General features: G+C 37.7%; 1 protein-coding gene across 3 annotated transcripts in view; it reads right to left on the bottom strand.

The window, feature by feature from the left end:
- Ppp4r1 (protein phosphatase 4 regulatory subunit 1) overlaps nucleotides 1-23816 on the bottom strand; it is a 70188-nt gene that overhangs the window by 35029 nt on the left and 11343 nt on the right. Inside the window, exons 1-9 of one of the 3 annotated variants that reach the window (XM_090353519.1) lie at nucleotides 21577-21683; nucleotides 14797-14932; nucleotides 13201-13307; nucleotides 10112-10254; nucleotides 9506-9652; nucleotides 5126-5233; nucleotides 4229-4294; nucleotides 3012-3170; nucleotides 1181-1308 (exon numbers count right to left, since the gene is read on the bottom strand). In XM_090353519.1, the coding sequence (XP_090209645.1) occupies nucleotides 1181-1308; nucleotides 3012-3170; nucleotides 4229-4294; nucleotides 5126-5233; nucleotides 9506-9652; nucleotides 10112-10254; nucleotides 13201-13307; nucleotides 14797-14855 (917 nt within the window). In that variant the 5' untranslated portion in view covers nucleotides 14856-14932; nucleotides 21577-21683. Of the gene's footprint in view, nucleotides 1-1180; nucleotides 1309-3011; nucleotides 3171-4228; nucleotides 4295-5125; nucleotides 5234-9505; nucleotides 9653-10111; nucleotides 10255-13200; nucleotides 13308-14796; nucleotides 14933-21576; nucleotides 21684-23816 lie in introns of those variants that run through there. The other 2 variants (XM_090353518.1, XM_090353517.1) reach the window with 2 other exon arrangements.

Genomic DNA, 23816 nt, shown 5'->3' with positions numbered 1-23816 from the left:
TTGACCACAGCCCCACTTCTAGTTTTCTAGTGGTTAATCTGAGATAAAAGTCTCATGGATTTTTCCTGCATGGGCTAGATCTCAACCTCCTGAGTAGTTAGGATTACAGGCATTAGCCACCAGCACCCAGCAATGCAAATTTTAAAAAACAAAAATCACTTATCTTAAGATAACTTTGAAAACTGATTACCGTAAAACTTGCATTTTAGCAAACATCTTTGTGGCTTATCATTAGAATGCTCAGTTTGGAGGTTACAATTATCATATCAGAGAAATCAAGAAACACTTCTGACTGCAAGGAAAATAGTCCAAAATGGACTACATACTGTTTTTTGGGGGTGGGGGATAAGCATGGGGGGGTACTGGAGGGGGTTCAATCTACCATTTGAACCACATCATCACTTTCAGCTTTTCGCTGGGGGAAGTAAGTTTCACAGGCTTTTCTGCTTGGTCTGGTTTCAAACAGCAATTCTCAGGTTTCAGCCTCCCGAGTAGCTATGATTATAGGCTTACGTCACTGGTACCCAGCCAAATACATTTTCTTTCTTTCTTTTTTTTTTCTTTTTTGTCACTCATGGGGCTTGGACTCTGGATATGGGCACTATCCCTGAGCTCTTCAGCTCAAGACTATCACACTTACCCCTTGAGCCTTAGCACTGGTTTTCTAGATGTTAAGACCATAAAAGTCTCATGGTCTTTAGGGCCCAGGCTGGTTTTGAACTGTGATCCTCAGATCTCAGCCTCCTGAGTAGCTAGGATTACAGGCATGAGCCACTGCGCTCAGTTCTAGCCAAATACATTCTTAGATTAGGTTTTACTCCTTAAATACTGATCACAATCATCATCTCTAACACCTCTCATATTGTAAATACCAACAGTTTATTAGGTTAATAATTTTATTAAAAATAGTATTCAAGCCTATATGCTAGCTAGGCATGTGCTAAGTGTTACATGCATTTTATCATTTAATAAGTAACTAAACTATATTTAAAATAAAACTTTAGTTTATGAGCATACTATCCTAAATGTGACCATTCTTGTCCAAAACAAAATGCTAGACAAATTTAACAAGTTTTTACTTTCAAGAGCAAATTATCTCTCCAAAGAGAATACTGAGGTAAAATAGTGGAACTGATGTCCATAAATGGTAAAATTGGAAAACAAAGTTATAAAATTATACCTATTTTGGTCTTCTACTGTCCTATCTTCTGAACTTTTGCTTTCTTCTTTAAAATATTGGCCTGAGCTAGATGGATTAGCAAAAGTAGATATGAAAGGTCCCAGAGACTGAAAAGCTGCTTGGCGAACCTATGAAGAAAAAAAAAAATACAGCAATAAAAGATATGCACCAAGATTTTTGTTGTTGTTGTCTTAATAAATGTGAGGTTGGACATTGTAGCTGATACCTATAAGGATCATAGTTGAAGCCGGTTCCAGCAAAGAACGTTACTAGCAAGACTTCATCTCAATGAACAAGCAAGTGTGTGATGGCTAATGCCTGTCATACCAAACCCAAGCATGTTTGGGATAAGGCTTTTGATAAAAGAAATACAGATTCCAAATTATTATTCTTCACCTAGCTTTAAAAATCTTTATAAACTATTTTCTCCTTTTACCTTTCAATTATTTTTTTATTGTGGCTGGAATATTCAAACCACGATAATCTGAATATGAGACCCTATGAAACATCTGCAATCAACAAGTTTTTAGAATCTTGCTGTAGTCCCAAGAATAAAAACAATGAAGAGAGCCAATAACATCAAATAAAATAAAAAGGAAGGCAGGCACGGTGGCTCACGCCTGTGATCCTAGCTACTCAGGAGGCTGAGATCTGAGGATCAAGGTTCAAAGCCAGCCTGGGCACAAAAGGACTCTTATCTCCAATTAACCACTAGAAAACCTGAAGTGGAAATGTGGCTCAAGAGGTAGGTGTGGTAGCCTTGAGCTGAAGAGTTCAGGGACAGCACCCAGAGTTCCAGCCCCATGACTGACCAAAAAAAAAAAAAAAAAAAAAAAAAAAAAAAAGGAATAAAATCAACAAAATGTGACAGATACATTTAAAGTTCTGAGGAAGGAAGAGAAATTTGTTAAAAACAAGGAGGCAATGGATGTATCAGCACTGTATCAGAACTGCACTGCACACAGTCCAATTGACAGACAGGGAACATTATCTCACAGAGGCCTTCAGCACATATCAAAATAGCAAATGTGGAGGAAGGTGGGAAGAATTCCATTTTATAGTGGATTTCTGTATTATTTTCAAGATCAAGATTTCTAAAAATAAGACATTTGAAAAGCGTTTTATGGGAGGAAGTAAGTATAGACATAGCCTGATAAAGGCATCAAAGACAGAAACACTGGCATATTATTAAACCCAAATGTGCCATAGATCAAGTTCTCTAAGGATATAATAACTAATTCCTTCTGCAAATTTTAATAAAAGATGTGTGAATTTTAGATATTTTACAGATAAATGAGTATAACTGAATTTTACAGACAAATAAATGTAATATGTATCTACTAGCATTTACCTACCAGGTCTTCAACTGGCTTTTTAAAAAAGCTAGAACCACACGTATCATAAGGGAAAGTGTGTGTTAATGTGTGTGTGAGAGAGAGGGACAAGGAAGGAGGAGGGAGAGAAGAGGAGAGATATGGAGAAAAGGAGAGCATAGGAGAGAAAAGGTGAGGAGGTAGAATGAGAGGGAAGGAAAGGGGAAGGAATAAGGATGAGGAAGAGGGAACAAAAACTCAAGGATTTCCCTACCCCCAAACTACACATTCTTATGGGGGAGCGGCAATGGAATCCAGGGCCTTGAGCGTGATAGCCAAGTACTCTACCACTGAGCTACATTCTCAGACGAGAATTTAAAAATCTTTGATGTCAGCCTTTCCGCTGTATAACTTTGAAAGAATGAATGACTAAATAAATAACAAACACTGTCTCTTAAAGTACAAAATCATACCTACCTTAAAATAGATTTAAATGTACAATTTATAAAAAACCTTACCCAACGTGAGGGATCACTGATCAAGTTAATAAACAGTGCTGAGAGCTTGGTCCTTCGGATCTCCTGACATGTTGCACATGAAACTGCCATGAAGCACTCGGCACAAGCCTTCCGGACTCCCCACACATTGTCAGAACACAGCTGGAAAAACCTGGGCAGCTATACAGGGAGGAAAACAGACGATGGTCCCACAGTTTTATGTCTTTCATTTGCTCTGTTTGAACCATTTCCTTTCTTTTAAATCTGGAGAACCTACTTAAATCTAATCTTCAGTGATTATTATTATTATTTTTTTTTTTGCCAGACCTGGGGCTTGAGCTCAGGGCTTGAGCACTATCCTTGGGCTTTCTCAAGGCTAGAGCTCTACCACTTGAACCACAGCACCATTTCTGGCTTTTTTCTATGTATGTGGTACTGAGGAATTGAACCCGGGTCTTCCTGCATGCTAGGCAGGCACTCTACTACTAGGCGAAACACTCAGTCATTTTTTTTTTTCTTTTATCAGTCATAGGGCTTGAACTCTGGCCCTGGGCACTGTTCTTGAGTTCTTCAGCTCAAGGCCATCACTCTTATCACTTGAGCCACAGTGTCAATTCCAATTTTCTGGCAGTTAATTGGAGATGAATCGAACAAACTTTAGTGCCCAGGCTGGCTTTGAGCCTCCTGAGTAGCTAGGATTACAGGCATGAGCCACCAGAGCCAAGGGCTAAGGTTTAGTGATTTTTTTTTTTGCCAGTCCTGGGCCTTGAACTCAGGGCCTGAACACTGTCCTTGGGCTTTTCCTCAAGGCTAGTGCTCTACCACTTGAGCCATAGCACCACTTGTGGCTTTTCTATGTATGTGGTACCGAGGAATTGAACCCCAGTCTTTGTGCATGCTAGGCAAGCACTCTACCACTAGGCCAAACTCCCGGCCCGGTTTAGTGATTTTTAATGAATCATCTCTAATTCACAATTGACAGTCTACAAATGAGTGTCACGTTCTTCTTATAAAGTTCAGTTTCAACTTTAAAGTTGAAAAATGTTATCCAAGAGCTCTATGTAAAATTTTGTATGTTTCCAAAAACTCTGTGAACTTGTACAATAAGCAAAACCATTAATATTCTACTTTATACTTCCAGAACTATGCCAATAAAATATAGGGTAACTGATGACATTTTAAACTTTACAAGCTACTTTGTAATATGTTGCCTAATTGGTTATACCTATGATACCTACCAACATTTCCTCAGTAGCTTGCTGGCCAACTACACTGCAAATGTCTCCAAAATTGGCAGCACAGACCTAAAAACGAAAGTGTAATTGACAATTTAAAATATTAACTATAGAATCCCTTAAAAACAATCTACAGCAGGCGCGGTGGCTCATGCCTGTAATCCTAGCTACTCAGAAGGGTGAAATCTGAGAATCAAGGTTCAAAGCCAGCCTGGGCACAAAAGGACCCGAGACTCGAATCTCCAATTAACCTCTACAAAACGGGAAGTGGGACATGGCTCAAGAGTAGGGCAGTAGCCTTGCAATGAAAAGCTCAGGGACAGTGCCCAGGCCGAGTTCAAGCCCCATGACTCACCAAAAAAAGAAAAAAGAAAAAAAAATCTACACTGGGCTAGGGATTTGGCACAATGGCAGAATGCTTCTCTAACTAGCATGAATAAAGCCATGGATTCAATTTCTAGTAACACACATAAAAATTGCATTTTTAAATTTTTTTATTAAAGCATTTATTAACATTGATTTTTACATCGTATTTCAAATGTCATGTTTAACAAACATTTTACTTGTATTTTAAAAAATGCATTTTTAAAAAATGAAAAAAAAATTCCAATCTTAGCCAGGTACCAGTGGCCTAGTATATCTGTAATCCAAGCTACTGAGGAGGCTGAGATCTAGAGATCATAATTGGAAGACAGCCTGAGCAGGAAAATTGGTAAAACTTTACAAAACAGCAAAGAAGCTAGAAGTAGAGCTGTGGCTCTAGTAATAAAACAGTATCCTTGGGCACAAAAACTCAGAGATAGTGCCCAGGCCCTGAGTTCAAGCCCCAGGATTAGCACCAAAAAAAGCAAATCAAAACAAATCTTATTAAATTGCACATACTTATTGCATTAATCATACCTTTCGAACATGAAACATTCTACAATCACAGCACATCTCGCAAAATCGAGGGAGGATAAGACGTTCTGTAATATCTTTCCCGACCATGGGAGCCATCCTGCACATTATCTACAATAAAATAAGAAAAAAATAACTAAAAATATCTTTAAGGTAAGAAATTTTCCTAGTTAAATATGGTAGCAATAAAGGTCTATAATTTAAGAAAATACAAATTGACCAATATATACTAAATGTACAATAAACCACAACTCTATTGAACTTACATCTTTCCCCTATTACTCATTTACTTAAAGCATTTTTCAGAGCTGGTGAGTCACACCTGAAATCCTAGCTCCTCAGGAGGCTGATGAGATCTGAGGGTCACAGTTCAAAGCCAGCCAGGGCACAAAAGGACCTGAGACTCTTATCTCCAATTAACTACCAGAAAACTGCAAGTGGCCCTGTGGTTCAAGGGGTAGGACGGTAGCCTTGATCTCTTCAGGGCTCAGGGACAGAGTACCAGCCCCATGACTGACAAAAAACAAAAACAACAACAACAAAAAAATATTTTCCAGATAATTTAAAAGCTTTAAAAAAAAGTATACATTTATCCTATTAAGGAACATGGTAAGGGACCTGGAGCGTGGCAGATGCTTGCCTAGCATGAATGAAGCCCTGGGTTCCATTCCTCAGTACCACATACACAGAAAAAGCCCAAAGTGGTGCTATAGCTCAAGTGGTAGATGCTAGCCCTGAGAAAGCCCAAGGACAGAACCCAGGCTCTGAGTTCAAGCCCCAGGACTGACCTAAAAAAAAAAAAAAAAAGCACAGTGACTGTAAAAATGGAAAGTTTTCCCTAAGGATCTGATCTAGTTTTCTTTACTGTCAAATCCTCAACTTTTAAATCACATGCTTACTGAACATCAAGTATGAGAACTATGTTTTAGTTATACAAAGTCTCAATTTTGGAACAGAATTCCAAAAGCCAATGTTTCAGTTAATACAATATGCCAAGTAAAGTGCAGATTAACTTCATTTCAAAACTCTCCATTATAGAAGTACATTCAACCCATAGTTAATAGAGAAAAAGTATCTGCTCTGTCATTTACCCATTAATATCTAGTCCTAGACTATAAAAATATGACAAGGTAAAAAGACATTCAAAATGGGAAGGAAGAAACCATTCCTTAATATTATTATCTATTAGATATAACATTATGTTATGTCTTGTATAACATAATGTTATATCTACTAGATATCCATTATTGTCTATTTAGATATCCTAAAAATCTACATACAAAGAAGCCACCAAAACAAGTAAATGAATTTAAGGTTGGGGATAAACAGAGTACTAATTTATTTCTATAAATTAGCAACAACCAACTAGAAAGCTTTTTAAAAAGACAAAGCACTATTCACTATGATGTAAAAAAAAAAATTGCTCTGAGCAGTACTGGGCACCGGTGGCTCCCACTAGTAAATCTTAGCTCCTCAGGAGGCTGAGATCTGAGAATCAGAGTTGGAAGCAAGCCCAAGTAGGAAGAGACTCTTATCTACAATAAACTGCTCAGAAAAAGCCACAAGTGTCACTGTGGCTCAAGTGGTAGAGAACTAGCCTTGAGCAAAAGAAGCTCGGGAATAGCACCCAGGCCCAGAGTTCAAGCACCAAGACCAGTAAATTAAAAAAAAAAAAAAATCATGAAAATCTGGATTGGGCAAGGTAGTATACACTTGCAGTCCTAGTTACTAAAGAGACAGAGACCAAGAGAATTTTCTTTTGAAGCTTGCCCTGGCAATAAGGTTAGCAAGACTATAGTTAAATCTGGAAAATGGGGGTGGCAGCACACATCTGTAATGCAGCCACATAGGTCTAAAGAGGTGAATCATGGGCTGAGGCCAGCCCCATCTAAAAGAACAAGATCCTACCTAAAAAAAACAACAAAAGCAGGGCCAGCATTTGGCCTAGTGGAAGATGGCTTGCCTAGCATGTAGGAAGACCTGGGTTACATTCCTCAGTATCTGCTGCATACATAGAAAAAAAAAAAAAAACCTGAAAGTGATGCTGTGGTTCAAGTGGTAGAGCTCTAGCCTTGAGAAAGCCCAAGGACAGTGCTCAGGCCCTGAATTCAAGCCCCCAGTACTGACCAAAAAAAAAGAAAAATAGCAAAAGAAAACTAGTTTCACATGGAAGAGTATCTACCTAACAAGTAAGAGGTCCTAAACAAGTCAAATCTCAGAATGGCCATGTGCAGCAAAACACACAAACACAAACACACCCATGAAGTCTAGCAAAATACATACAAATTTTTTCTCCTGAAAAATACAAAAGAGACAACATAACCAAATCCTTAGGTAAAGGGAGGAATCGATCAGGTTTGTGGCTAGCTAGGCTGGTAATTCTCTTCAAATTCATCTGTAGGCTTAGCACAATCCCTACTCAGATTCCAACACTAGAACTAGAGGGGCAAAACATCTCCCAGTACCAACACTAGCTTTGTTTTTCCAATAAACATTACCAAAAAATCCAAAGTTCCACTGGATCACTAATCTAAGACAAATGAAATTAATGGAACAAGTTTGCCTAGAGTAAACAGAAACCAACTGTGAGAGCCACAAAGGTTCGACTAAAAATATATTGTTTGTAATAATTATTTTATTTTTCTAAATATTTTTATTAATTTTAAATCCCATCATAAGTAATGACACAGCAGGTTAGACCCTGTTTAATATGAAATCAAGAGTCATACCCAAACAAATTTTGTCAAGGGATTTCTTTTTTGTGTGTGTCGCTCATGGGGCTTGAACTCTGGGCCTGGGAGCTGTCCCTGAGCTCTTCAGCTCAAGGCTACTGCCCTACCCCTGGAGCTACAGCACCACTTCCGGTTCTTTAGTGGTTAATTAGAGATAACAGTCTCGTAGACTTTAGTACCTGGGCTATCTTTGAACCTAGATCCTCAGATCTCAGCCTCCTCAGTAGCTAGGATTACAGGGATGAGTCACCTGTGTGGGGCTTGTCAAGGGATTTTTATAACTTACAAATGTTTTGAGCTAAGTAGAAGTGATGTGCTAAATATCACTGTTCACTTTAAAATGATTGTTATACAAATTTCATTTCCATAAAAAAGCATTCAATTTTATTATTGACTGATAATTGGGTATTTTAAAAAAATAAAGTCATCAAGTAAACAAACTGTTCAAGGAAAGAGGCTAGAATCATTGAACTAGAATAATTTATTTCTACCTTTGGCAATTTAGAAGATGTATAAACTTTTGGGTTCAATTAGACACAATTACATTACATTATGTATAAAGAGAAAACTGATGACTTTTCTATTTTACTATAAAAATTTTTATTACCTGAACGCAGGTAGTAAAAATTGAATCACAATATATTTTACTAATTTCTAACACATGTTCTATTATTTCAAATAATAAAATTTGTTAGCCACATCAAGAAAAACTCAAAAACTTGATTTTGTTAAAGAAATCATCATGTAACATATGTGGTGCTGTAAATATCAATGAAGAACCAAGTACAAAGTATTGCTTTTTATCACTGTCCTTATACAATGTCTAGAAAAGTGTCCAACAGCAACTGCTTACATGTTTCTTCCTTCAATATGGCAGATAATTTTTTTTTTTACCAGTCCTAGCTTGAGCTCAGGGGCTGAGCATTGTCCTTGGGCTTGCTTTCTTTCTCTCTTTCTTTCTTTCTTTCTTTCTCTTTCTTTCTTTCTTTCTTTCTTTCTTTCTTTTTTTGCCATTCCTGGGCCTTGAACTCAGGGTCGGAGCACTGTCCTTAAGCTTTCTCAAGGCTAGCATTCTACCACTGGCACCACAGCACCATTTTCAGTTTTTATATATATATATATATATATATATATATATATATGTGGTACTGAGGAATTGAACCTGGGTCTTCGTGCATGCTAGGCAAGCACTCTTACCACTAGGCCAAACTCCGGGCCTCCTTGGGCTTTCTTAAGGCTAGAGCTCTACCACCTGAGCCACAGTACCACTTTTGGCTTTTTCTATGTATGTGGTACCAAGGAATCAAACCTGGGTCTTCATGAATGCGAGGCAAGCACTCTACCTACCACTAGGCTAAACGCCTGACCACTAGGCTAGCCTCCTGGCCCCGGATGTTTTAAATTTAAATGCACTGGTAATAACCATTTTATTTATCCATCCATATGGCTGTTGTTTTTCATTTAAATGCACTGGTAGTAACCATCTTATTTTTCATATTAACATAGTAAAGGTTTATAGTTACTTCGAACTGTCTTAAGTATGTGGACACCTTTTCTCTTGGAGGTCCTTATCTATTTAATAATTTATGGCTACTTTAATAGAATTATATAAGTCAGATTTGCCTAAGAAGAGAAATGCCATTCTACTCACAGCCACAGCTTCCGTTTTCACATCATCATTACTATCTGGGGCAGTCAGCTCTATGAGGACGGGGCATACTTTGGTCTCTACATCAAATCTTTCAATCAGCTCCTGTTCCAACAGAGCCAGCAAAGCTGCCTGACTTGTTTTCCTCACCTAAAGGAGAAAAGGATTGAACAAACAACAATATAAACAAAGTACATTCACAGCAATAAAACTATCACTGGATTTATAAACTACACAAGATTTCTCAACTTAAAAAAAATGTAACTGGCAAATAAATACTGTGACTATTTTATTCAATTACTACAAGTACAAAACTTTCTATGTTGTAACAGATGAAGTGGAACATAAAAGGCATCTTTGTAAACATGGCCCACAAAGTAACTTTCTGAGGGATGCCTAACAGGGTGCCAAGTGAGAGAACCCACTTAGGTCACTTATAAATCCTATTAAAGATAATCTTAATATATCTCACATGATCCGTCAGTTTTGAAAAAGAGAATAATAAAGTTAAGCCAAAAAATATTCAAGAGAGATGAATCAAGTTAGGTCATTTTATATACATTCTGCTATTTAAAACTGCTTTTAAGAAGTAGTAAATGGAAATCTTACCTGATTGTTTTGATCTGCAAGATATCTAACCACAATAGGTAGTAAGTATTTGGAAAAAGCATATGGTATTGAAGGCCGGTTTTCTTGACAAAATAGTGCGATATGAGGCACCTGTTCCATCAGTTCTGCTCTCACAGTCGGTTCTATTAAAATAACAGCAATGTGAGCACACGTTCTCTCATAGTTACGCACATTTTTATCTGGTTTGAGACTATTTAGAAGACTTTGAAATGTTATCCTCAGCACAGAAAGAACTTACAGTGAGTGAGAGAAGCAAATTACTTCCAATGTTACAATATGATATGCCCTCAGTCTAATTTCTTGCAATGAATACTTGTTTTTTTTTTTCTTTTCAGTACTGTGGTCTAAACTCAAGGCCTTGTGCTCACTAGACAGCCACTTTACCACTTGAGCCAGGCTCCAAACCAAAGCATCAAAAATTCTATGAAGTCCATTAATGAACTCACACTTGGAAATGGACAAGAAAAAGATCCCTTAACAACAGAAAGGTTAGGGCTTAAAAGAAGGATCAGAATGCCTAGCACTTCAGCTACTGCAGACAATCTGTGGAGGTTTTACTCATTCTATTAATAATAAAAGGAAAAGTAATTGAATAAAACATTCTATTAAAGATATAATAAAAAGAAAAGTAATTGAATACAACATTAGGACAAGAAAAACAAGATCTGAAAACAAAGCATCTAAAATTCCTGAAAATAAAAACAAAGCTAACAGCAAAACATTCAACAGTAAGACTCTTGAACAGTTTTTAAGATGGAGGAAATTGAAAATATACCCCATCTTGATAGAAAGATGAGAATCCTCAAAAACAAGAAATAGGACAAATCCTGAGTAAGGTAAATATGAATCTAAGCACACAATGAAACTGCAGAACAGCAAAGAATAGGGACTTTTAAAGCAGGAAGAAACAGGATTATACAAAAACACAAAACTAGACTTGCAGATTTCTCAGAAGAAAAAAATGGAGTAGTATTGAAAGTGTTAATGACTAGCTTCCTACAGCAGTCAGCTAACCTAATTGGATATTAAATCAGATGAAGAAATCTCAGGGTCTTGGCTCTTACAGCAACTGAGTCAAGTCTGGAACAGCTTCTCGTGCAACCTTCCAATTAGTCTACCTGTCTGTCATTCTTCTTTTTCAAGACAGTTCCTTCTATTTACTCTCTAGCATAATACAATCTAGCCTCGACTGCTTCTAGACCTAAGATACTTGGTAAATTTGTCTCAGTTAATGAAAACAGGCTACCATGTTGAAATTGTCAAGCTTCTAAACTTACAGTTTTTTTTTCAAATCTAACACAAATGGCAATAAAATTAAACTTTTTAGCATAACTCAAAAATACAAATAAAAACTATACTTGATGATACTCTCCTAAAACCATTCTAGAACAAGGATATACAAGAAATATGTACACAAAGATGGATTATTAGTAAGCTTACTAATGTTCTTTATACTGTTAAATTTTAAACCAGCTTGTATAAATAATTAACTTATTCCCATGAGAAGACTAACTTACCATAAGACAAGTTCACGTAAAAATTAAAAGATGAGACTTGATGACATGCCAAAAAGTTTGCCAGAGATTAAAAATGTATTTAAATAATGGCTTTTTAAAAAAGAGATCTTGGCCAGGAGTATACCCTAGTAGTAGAATGCTTGCGTAGCATGTATGAAGCCCTAGGTTCAATTCCTCAGTACCACATACTCAGAAGAAAAGGATGGTAGTGCCATGGATCAGGTGGCAAAGTGCTAGCAAAAAGTGTCCAAGAACTGTGTCCAGGCCCTGAGTTCAAGCCCCGGGACTAACAACAACAAAAAAAAAGATCTTGAAGTTTATTTGGGATTATATGTATAATCAAATATAAAAATATGCTTAAGAATGGGGACAAAAACATGAGAAGGGGTAGCTGGTGAATATAATGTAACCCTTCTATTAATTACAATAAAAATGGCAAAAAAACAAAAACAAAATATGCTTAAGAGTCAGGTGCTGCTGGTGGCTTACATCTGTAATCCTAGCTACCCAAGAGGCTGAGATCTAAGGATCATAGTTCAAAGCGAGCCCAGGCAAGAAATTCCTCCTGAGACTCTTATCTCCAATTAACCACTAGAAAGTCCAGAAGTAGCACTGTGGCTCAAGGGGTAGGGTGGTACCTTTGAGCTGAAGAGCTCAGAGATGATACTCAGGCCCAGAGTTCAAGTCCCATGATCAAAAAAAAATAATAAATAAATAAAATAATTAACCTAAAGTATTAGCCTGAGTGTTCTTAGATTTACTTTAGGGAGAATTTTCTGCCAAATGGGCTTGCTTAAAACTGTTGGGTTTTAGTAACAATTTTCTTTTTTTGTTATTAGTAAGCTTAATAATTATTCAAATTTTCCTTTCCTCCCTTCTTCCCTCCCTTTATTTTTAATATAGGGTTTTAGTCTGTAGCCTAGGCTGGTCTCAAATTCCCAATCTTTTTGCATCAGCATCACTAATGCTAGGCATATGCTACCATGACTGGTCCTTCAAAAATATTTCCAAGAAATTTTATATCACACTAATTTTTCCATTAGTTTTAAAACACAATTTTTTTGGCAGGCACTGGTGACCCAAACTTGTGATCCCAGCTACTCAGGAGACTGAGATCTAAGGATTGCTGTTCAAAGCCAGCACTGACAGGAAAGTGCATGAGACTCTCATCTCCAAATAACCATCAAAAAAACTGCAAGTAGGTTATTTGAAATTGGATAGGGAAGGGGGGAAATCAAGATGAGCAGGGGGAGGGAGGGGGGGAAATGGGGACCATGTCATGAGAAAGGGTATCAATATTTGTGAAGTAATGTACCTTCTATCTGGTGAATATAATGTAACCCTTCTATTAATTACAATTTTAAAAAATTAAAAAATAAATAAATATTCAAGTTTGAGCTCAAAAAAACAAAAAGCTGCAAGTGAAACTGTGGCTAAAGTAGGAGAACACCAGCCAAGTCCTGGTACTAGCACAAAACAAACGAATGCCACAAATTTGGTAAAAGGTATCTTCCCAGAAGGAGTAAATTCACTTTCTCTACATAAACATACCTGAATCATCAGCTAATCTGCTAATTCTTTCCAAAACAGCAATACAATCTCTTTCATCATCGCAGACTTCCCTCAATGTATCCAGCAAACTCCGGGCCACCATTTGTCTACACAAAAAAGGAAAATTAGATTATATTCTATGGCAAATATATATATATATATATACATATATATGTGATGAAGAAATAACAAGTGTTATTTATTGTACCAAGTCCAACTGCACACACATTTCTAGAGGTGATTTAAACTAGAGATATTTGGGGGCTATTTTGATAATGACGTAATCCAACTGATTTAAATCAGTTTGCAAATCACAATCTGATAGGATTCCATGTGCTGGCTGTCATTTGTAGTCAATAGCTGAGTCAGTTTGGGCTCAACATTGAGCCCTTCTGAATTCTGATTCCACAAGTAAATAGGATGTGATAACAATATGGAATGTGATTGAGTCCATCAGACATCTGGCAGTATGGCAAATATTTTTTACAGTTAGCATCCATACTTTTTTTTTTTTTTTGGTGGGTCATATGGGGCTTGAACTCAGCCTGGGCCTGAGTTCTTCAGCTCAAGGCTACCACCCTACCCTTGAGCCAAGCTCCATTTCCCATTTTCTAGAGATTAACTGGAGATAAAGAGTCTCTGGTCCTTTTGTCCCAGGTTGGCTTTGAACCTTGATCCTCAGATCTCAGCCTCATGAGTAGCTAGGATTACAGGCATGAGCCACTGAGCTCGGCAGCATCCGGCAGCATCCGTATTATTTTTACGGACAATTTTTTATATCAAACCTGTAACTTTCAAAAAGGCAAAATGCTAGTATTAACTCCGTTAATGAGAATGAGTACTATCGAAATATTTTTATCTTCATCTAAACAGATTTGGCAAATCTTAAAATCACTGGCAATTCATTTCAGTTTTCCTTTAATTATTCTAAAATTGGGAACATATATTCATTCTTACTTGTGCAAAAAATGTTATCTTCGCTAACAGGAGTTTTATATAACAACTCAAAAAATCTTGAGCCAGGAGCAGTGACTCACACCTGTAATTCTACCTACTCAGGAGACTGAGATCTGAGGATCACTGTTTAAAGCCAGCCAGGGCACTAAAAAGTCCATGAGATTCTTATTTCCAATTAATCACCAGAATACTGGAAGTGGCACTGCAGCTCAAGAGGTAGGGCTAGCCTTGAGCTGAAGAGCTCAGGGACAATACCCAAGGCCAGAGTTCAAGTCCCAGGACCGACACACACAAAAAAAATCAGACAAAACCTTTTAAAAGATCTTTAGTCTACAGTGGCCAGCAGAGAACAGATGGGGAGAATAGAATAGCACTATTCTGCTTGCTAATAAACAATGTACATGGAAATCAAAATTGTGCTCAACAGCAAGAAAGGCAAGGGGTTATTTTTTGCCAAAAAAGCAGTTAGTCATATGTACTTATTAGGATCAAGGAATCAGTATCTACAATCGGGTCATGTTGTGATTAGTAATAAAATGTACGCACATTAGTATCTTCTTTAAGCTGATGTTATTCTCTCTAGAGAATATCCCTCTTTCCACTTTCTCATTCACAGTAATGAAAAGAATGTATAAATACCTGTTAAATACGTTCTCACTTGCAGCATACTTGTCCAATCTTCCCAGTGGCGTCAACATTTCATCTTGTGAGATGAAGTCCAGGGCTGAAGGTATAATAATCACATCAGACTCTGAGCTGTAGTCATCCACACCAACTATCAGAGACACCAGAAATACTCCTTATAACACTCTGAAGCTAAAAAAGAATTCCTTGCCTGTTGAAAGCAGCATAAATGTTTCTAGAAAGATGCAAACAACTGCAAGAGAATCTTAAGCTCAACTTAGATGCCAGGAAAGGTTTCTTCTTGCTACAAATGTTATCACTGCCTCTAAGCAAAAAAGCTAAAGACTGAAGAAACTCAATGTAGAAGAAGAAGCAAATGAAATAGTTTCTGACTTCACTTACTAGAGGAAAAGCTGAAAATTACTAGTATTTACATTTGTCCAATATACTTGTGCCAATTACTAGGCTAGATGCTGGGGAAACTATAATGACTAATGTATCTGGCCTTAGAACAAAATCTCTGTAGAGAAAATCTATTTTAAAATATGGAATCATGCGCCAACTACAAAAGACCAGGAATATGCTTGAATTGTAGGAAGATGAAGAGAAGACCAAGAAAGAATTGGTAAAAACCTAACCAGGACACCATCATTTCGAAGGGAGTAAGTGAACACAGTTGGAAGGTGTGACTAAAGAGCATCTACTGCTTATGAAGGCTGGGAAGATCAGAAGACTGATACTGAATGTGGACTCCTGTGCCGTGGCAATTTTCCTGGTATGAAAGTGAAGTAAAATCATATTAACTGAAGAGATCAAGGAAAATGTAAAAGAAGATACTACATATTACATATAAAACAAGGTGTCCAACTTTTGTTTTATACTATTTCTAGCTTGTGGCTGTGTGAGAATCCAGTGGATTCACTTATTGAGCATACAGCCTTGGGGAAGATTTTGTTTCCAATATCTAAAAGAGCAGAAATATTTGGAACAGACAAGTAAGTATAAGTAGAAGTTCTAGAAATAAGCAAATATAACTGACAGAACACTCGTAACACCAGGAGAAAAAGAGCCCAGAACCTAAGGCCCTTTAATCCCTAAGCTACCTTTTTCTTATTCATACTCTGTGTTTCTGGCAGACTTTTCCCAATCAGTGTATGTCACTACCTCATAAGTCAATAATCTAGTAATCCACATTAAGATCTGGGTTGAAATTTCACTTAATCTCCAGGAATGTTGCCTCGCACAAAGTAAACACTTTATATTAAAAAAATGAATTTGGGGCTGGGAGTTTGGCCTAGTGGTAGAGTGCTTGCCTAGCATGCACGAAGACCTGGGTTCGATTCCTCAGTACCACATACATAGAAAAAGCTGGAAGTGGTGCTGAGGCTCAAGTGGTAGAGCTCTAACCTTGAGAAAGTCCAAGGACAGTGCTCAGGCCCTGAGCTCAAGCCCAGGACTGGCAAAAAAAAAAATGAATTTGTTCTTCACTCAAAGACTTTATCTTTAAAACCCACTTTCCTTAGGAGAAAAACAACACATTTTCTGATCAAATTTCCAATGCTATTGCTTTGATATTTAAAAATGTTTATTTTTAAGGTTAAGTGGGTGGCAAAAGAATTGACTAAACAGCTGTTTTACTCTAAACACTACACTATCAGAAATCCTACAAAATGCAACATGGTTACTTTTAAATATTTGACTTGCTAAAATAAAGCACCGAATTTAAAACTAAAAATGCTATTCCGCTGCTGATAAAGATGAAATATCAAGGAGCAAATTTACCTTCATACCTTAGGAATGAAAAGATAGAAGGAAACAAAAAAAAAGACCACATACAATAATGGTTTCAGAAACTGGACAATGGTACTTGACAGAGGAAACAAATAATATGCCCTAATTGACTACCTAAAAAGAGGGATCCCCTCATATCCCAGTAGAAGTCAGGAAGCCAAGGCAGTGAAAACTTGCAGGGCAGAAAAACAAAGAGAGGACAGATTCAGAAAGGAAAAGCTTCAATGAGTTTGTACAAGGTCCCTTCACCTCCTCTTTTTCTTCCTCCTCCTTTTTTTTTTTTTCTTTTAAAACAAGGTCTTCCTATTTAACCTTGGCTAGTCTCAAACTCTCAAACTTCCTGCCTTAGTCTTGAGTGCTGGGATTACAGGCATGCAGCACTATTATCTTTTACTACATAAAAATTCCCTTTCTTTACCTCTTTAAGTATTAGAACTGTATATTTGTGAGAATCCTGGGAAAGTTCTCTAAAAGTTTACATGAACAGAACTCTGATGATCACAAAGGACCAGAAGTAGTTTATTTCTCCACCATTCACAATAAAAAAAGAACAAAAAACAGTACTTGAAGAGGTTTGTCCTTGCATTTGTCAAATAATTAAGTCTTACACTAATGGCAGCCCTAGTTTCTCTAACAAGGAATCAGGCTATCTACAAATGATGGACTGTTTTCTAGTAACTGATCTACATCTCAGAATAACATCCAAGAGTATAAAAATTAATGTAAAGGCCAGATACATGGCCAGCTGGTCAAGTGCTTGCCTAGCATACAGGAAAACCTGGGTCCCATTTCTCAGTACCACATATACAGAAAAAGCAGGAAGTGGTGCTGTGGCTCAAGTGGTAGAGCATTGGCCTTGAGAAAGTCCAAGGACAGTGCCCAGGTCCTGAGTTCAAGCACCAGGACTGGCCAAAATAAGAAAGAAAGAAATTACTTGGCAATCAATAAAATAAAAAGTATAGGATTCAATTTTTAAAGTCTAGACATGCCAAAAGCAGGAAAGACAAAGAATAAAAACTTAAAAAGAAACAGATCTGGAAGTAATAAAGATGAATCAGATGAGAAAGACAATGAAATACTCTTTCATATGTTCAGGAAGGTAGAAGAAAACATGGACATAGTAAGTAGAAACATGAAATGCATTTTAAAATCATTAATTGATCTTGTTTTTATAATGAACAGGGCTTACTCCTATAATTGTAGCTACTCAGGAGCTGAGATCTAAGACTCAAGATTCAAAGCGAGCATTGAAAGGAAAGTCCACAAGACCTTAAATTAGCCATCAAAAAAAAAAAGTGAGCTATGGCTCAAGTGGTAGACTAGTAGACTTAAAAAGCTTAGGAACAGATGTGGCACTGTGGCTCAAGGGGTAGGGCGGTAGCCTAGAGCTAAAGAGCTCAGGGATAGTGCCCAGGCCCAAAGTTCAAGCTCCATAACTGACAAAAACAAAAAACACCTCAAGATCAACATCCAGGCCATGAATAAAGTTCAAGGACCAGCACAAAAAAAGAGGGGGAAAGGTATGGTTCAAGTACTTGTCTAGCAAATGTGCAAACCTGAGTTCAAACCAAAGTACCACTACAAACAAAGCACCTAAAAATAATGAGATGAAAATGCCACATGGATGAAATTAAGAGTAAATTAGCAATACAGAAGAAAGTATCAGTAATCCTAATGCTATAGCATGAGGAAAATATCCTAAATGAAACAAAAACACAGATGGCGACAGGGCACTATTTAACCGAAAGGACACTATTTAACCGAAAGGACAACTTCAAGAAAAGGAAGTATAAGAAATATTGACGGCCGGGAATGTAGTGCTTGACTAGCATGCATGAAACCCTGGAATTGATTCCCTGGTACCACATACATAGAAAAGGCCAGGCGTGGTGCTATAGATTTAAGTGGTAGAGTACTAATTGAGAAGGCCCAAGGACAGTGCTCAGGCCCTGAGTTCAAGCCCCAGGACTGGCCAAAAAAAAAAAAAAAAAAAAAAAAAAAGAAGAAGAAGAAGAAGAAAAAGAAATATATTGAAGAAGTGGGGCATCTGTGCTTCATGCCTGTAATTCTAGCTACTCAGAAGGCCAACCTGGGCAAAAAGTCTAAGACATGTCTGTAACCATGAAAATACCAAAAGCAGAGCTGTGGGTCAAGTGGCAGAACACTAGCCTTGAGCAAAAATAATTCAGGGACAGCACCCAGGGCCTGTATTCCTGTGTTCAGGCCCCCGGACTCACATAAAAGAAGGAAAGGAAGGAAAGGAGGGGAGAAAATTAAAAGAAATATTGAACAGAATGTTTCCAAACTTGGTGAAAACTATTAATCAAATGATTCAGTAAATCCCACGAGCAACGAAAATATACCAACAAGTACAGCTAGTAATAAAAATGTGAAATTAGGGGCCGGGAGTTTGGCCTAGTGGTTAAAGTGCTTGCCTAACATACATGAAGACCCGGGTTCGATTCCTCGGTACCACATATAGAAAAAAAGCCAGAAGTGGTGCTGAGGCTCAAGTGGTAGAGCTCTAGCCTTGAGAAAGTCCAAGGACAGTGCTCAGGCCCTGAGCTCAAGCCCAGGACTGGCAAAAAAAAAAAAAAAAAAAAAAAAAGTGAAATGAACTCTAGGATATGGAAACAAGAGCTTTATCTTGTGTGATTGTTCTTAATGTACTATGCTATTTTTCTTCTTTTTTTTGCCCTTATAGTTAATCTCATATTGTTACTGTATCTGACTTTGTTACCTGGTATATTATATATACATTTATTTGTTTATTTGAAACAGGAAAGGGAAGGGAGGAAAACAAAATGATTGGGAGGGGGGAGGAGGGAAATGGGGACAGAAACATGAGAAGGGGTATCAATGTATGAGAAGTAATGCACCTACTACCTAATGAACAGAACAATAACCCCTCTATACATTATCCTGACAATAAAAGAAAAATCTCCTTCACCCCAGAAAAACTCAGCTTATACAGAGAACAATAAAAATAAAAGAGTCTTTAAGCCAATATCAAAGACAGTACAACAAATTCAAAGTAGTCAACCTACCTACCAATCTTAAAAACTGAGATGTTTCTTTCCTTTCTTCTTCTTTTTTTTTGGGGGGGGGGGGGGGGGGCAGTCCTGGGCCTTGAACTCAGGGCCGGAGCACTGTCCTTGTGCTTTTTCAAGGCTAGAGTTCTACCACTTAAGCCACAGCATACTTCCAGTTTTTTTTTTTTCCCTTTAGATATGGTACCGAGGAATTGAACCACAGTCTTTGTGCATGCTAGGCAAGCACTCTACTACTAGTACTAAGCTAAATTCCCGGCCCAAGGCTTTTCTTAAGATATGCAAAAGCTGACATCAGGAGCAACAGAAAATTAATATTAAAGTACTCCCCAACCCCTAAAAAAGAAAATTATACCACATGGGAATCTGGTTTTAGAAAACAAAACAAAGGGAAAAACTAGGGCAGAGTAAGGGAAAGAGGTGATACTGTCTAAAAAGAAATGCATTCATTACCTGAGCTTTATAACTGTAACCCCTCTGGTATATCACTTTTATAACAGAAAAAAATTAAAAAAAAACAAAACATACAAAGATTGTTAGAAATATCAAGAATATGGGCTTTTTTTGGGGGGGGGGGCAGTCCTGGGCTTGAGCTCAGGGCCCAAGCACTGTCCTTGGACTCTTTCAAGGCTACAGCTCTAACACTTGAGCCTCACCACCACTTCTGGAGGAATCGAACCCAGGTCTTTGTACATGCTAGGCAAGCATTCTACCACTAGGCCAAACTCCCGGCCCCATTTTTTTAACCTTTTAAAACAGAATTCAAGCCAGGCGCAGTGGCTCATGCCTGCAATCCTAGCTATTCAGGAAGCTGAGATCTAAGGGTCATGGTTCAAAGCCAGCCTGGGCACTAAACTCTGTGAGACTCTTATCTCCAATTAACCACCAGAAAACTAGAAGTGGAGCTGTGACTCAAGGGGTGGGGCTGAAGAGCTCAGGGACAACGTCCAGGCCCAGAGTTCAAGTCCCACAACTGACAAAAAAATATATATAGAATTAAGTATTTATTGTGTTGTGAGAAAATGTACTGTCTAGGGCTGGGAGTTTGGCCTAGTGGTAGAGTGTTTGCCTAGCATGCACGAAGACCTGGGTTCGATTCCTCAGTACCACATACATAGAAAAAAGCCGGAAGTGGTGCTGAGGCTCAAGTGGTAGAGCTCTAGCCTTGAGAAAGTCCAAGGACAGTGCTCAGGCCCTGAGGTCAAGCCCAGGACTGGCAAAAAAAAAAAAAAACCAAAAACAGAAAATGTACTGTCTAATTCATAACATATGAAGTAGGAAAATGACAATCATCACAAAGCAACAAAGATATAAAGTTTTATCCTTGTAAATTCCTTATACTGTGTGAAGAGATACAAAAGTAGATACATAAAAATTATAAACTCTAAAGCAGCCACTATTTTTCTAAATCACCAAGGACATAAAAATAAATCAATAAAGGCCATAAGTATTCAACTCAAAAGAATAAAGAAAAAGAGTATAAAGAAGATATGAGATAACAGATAGAAAAATAGCACAAGAAGAAGCTGGGCACTGTGGCTCACGCCCGTAATCCTAGTTACTCAGGAGGCTGAGATCTGAGGATTGTGGTTCAAAGCCAGCCCGAGCACTAAAGCTCACGAGACTTTTATCTCCAATTAACTGCTAGAAATGGGAAGTGGGGCTATGGCTCCAGAGGTAGGGTGATAGCCTTGAACTAAAGAGCTCAGGGACAGCGCCCAGGCCCAGAGTTCAAGCCCCATGACACCCTGTACCTCCCCCCGAAAAAAAGCACAATAAGAGAGTTAAATCTGATCATGAAGTACTTTAAGGGCTATTGGTCTCAGTTTGTAATTCCAATTAAAAGGCAAATTAAAAGTCAAATAGGACTAAAACTAACACCTAACCACATATATAATTACATAGCCCAGAAAAAAATTACAGAACTTCTTATCTTCAATTCATAGAAAATTACCTTATTCATTATGAATTGAGAGGCTGTAAAAACCACTGGGACACTCATTGGGGCTCAGTTTTCTCCTTGATAATGTTAAGACTGTTGAGCTAGCATGGCTTCTTAAGGCACCTTTATGCAGGCTCTAGAATTCTATGACTATGACCAAACTGTTTCATAGAGCCTCACTCAAGTTCATCTTAAAGACAGAGATTAATAATAGTGATGGTTATCTATACAAGATAAGGAATTGTGGTCAAGACTTGAGGTGGCTGGTGTTACACATTACTATGTTTAAGACAAGCTTGGAACACTAGCTAAAATGTAGAGTCCTAAATCTCACACTTAGAGAGTAACTATGTATCTCCAGAGGGAGTCTAGGAACTTCTATTTTTAATAAATAAACTCACTGTTTTACAACTATATTGAAAAAATGTAATCCTACAATGTAACCAAATACATTTTGTTGCATTTTTTGTTACTACTGTATCAATCCTGGTTGGCAACACTTCTACAAAGTGGTGTGTTTCACGTTGGCACAGACACTGGTGACAAGGTTCACTTCTAATTCACTTCTATTTCCTAGAACTACTAGCCACTGAGTCATTCTGGTCATGTCAAGCTATTTCTAATATTTTCTCACCAACTTCTTTCTCTTTAGTTTCTATAAGCCAGAGTTTCTGTACGTGGCACTGGCCATGAATTCAGGATCCTTCTATCTCAATCTGAGTGCTGGGATTAGTGTCAGCACAACTACTTCCTTACCAATCTGTGATTACATTGACAGACTATGGATTTCAACTTTAAGTCTTACTCAGCCATACTGCTAATGCTTGTCACAGGTTACAAGGAAAAACTCACAAATAGTATTTACAGAAACTACTACAGCTTGGGGGAAAAAAAAAAACCTCAGTATCATATATATCCTAAGGGAAGGCATAACTAGCAATATCCGTGTGTGTGTGCGCGTGTGTGTGCGCGTGCGTGCAAACATGTGCACAAGCTGGTCCTGGTGCCTGAGTGCTGTTCCTGAACTTCCTAGCATTTTTAGCAACCAACTGTAGATAAGGAGTCTCAGGATTTTCCTGCTTCCAAATAATCCTCACATCTCAGGCTCCAGAGTGGGATTACAGGACTGATCGGCTAGTGCATGGCTAATATCTATAAATTCCTATTTTTTAAGAATTCCCCACATGTGGGTATTCTGATGAAGGAGCACAAAATAGATACCTCTCCCTCTCTTTGGTAAACTGTGTCTTATCTATCACGGTACAAATGTGCCTAATTTTCCTTTGCCTGTATGGAAATATATCACTGAACTGCCATTCTGGTATTATTGTAAAAACCTAACTGTCTAAGTTAACCATATAAAATCAGCTCCTCCTCCTGACTCTCCAATCACTACTATTTTCTTGCACAGTTTCAATTATTGAAAACCAAGTTTTTTACTTTTTGGGGGAGTCCATCATGGGGCTTGAACTCAAGGTCCAGACACTGTCCTTGAGCTCCTTTTGCTCAAAGCTAGCAACTTTACCACTTTGAGCCACAGCTCTACTTCCAGTGTTCTGGTGATAAGAGTTTCATGGACCTTCCTGCTCTGGCTGGCTTCCAAACACGATCCTTAAATCTCAGCCTCCTGAGTACCTACCTAGGCGTGAACCTCCAGCTCCTGCCCTACTCTTAGGGTTTTGTTTTTCTGCTTTTTTTTTTTTTTTTTGGTCAGTCATGGGCTTGAACTCTGGGCTTGGACACTGTCTCTGAGCTCTTCAGCTCAAGACTACTGCCCTACCCCTTGAGAAACAATACCACTTCCCCACTCTTAGTTTTTAATCCTACCTTTTTTGTCCTCAAATAGAAAATTAATGGAAAAAGAAACAAATCTGAAGAGCATGTACTACTGTACTCACAAAGAGAGCTGTAAGCAACAAATATGTCATGTTTGAATTAGACTTTGTAAAAAAACTAATGTTTATCAGGAAACTTTCAAATATAAGTACTAAAAGCCACTAAGCCCTTCAAAAACAATTTTTATGAGTAAGTGTAAAATTGTCCTATAGCTTGCTAAATTTTATAAGTATATATAAGACAGTAATTTTGTTTTTAGAAACAGAGTCTATTTAGTCTAAGTTCAACTAAAACTTGCTATGGCCTCAAATTCATGATCCTCTTGCCTTAGCCTCCTGAATGCTGGGATTATAAATGTCACCAACATATCTGGCCAATAAGAATCATATATAATACAGTTGGCCTCCAATGTCCGT

Source organism: Megascapheus bottae, chromosome 19 (genome assembly GCF_031878675.1).
Source record: "Megascapheus bottae isolate mThoBot1 chromosome 19, mThoBot2.hap1, whole genome shotgun sequence".
NCBI classification, from domain to species: domain Eukaryota; kingdom Metazoa; phylum Chordata; class Mammalia; order Rodentia; family Geomyidae; genus Megascapheus; species Megascapheus bottae.
The sequence above is the reverse complement of the archived record's forward strand: the minus strand, read 5'-3'. Positions and strand labels throughout refer to the sequence as shown.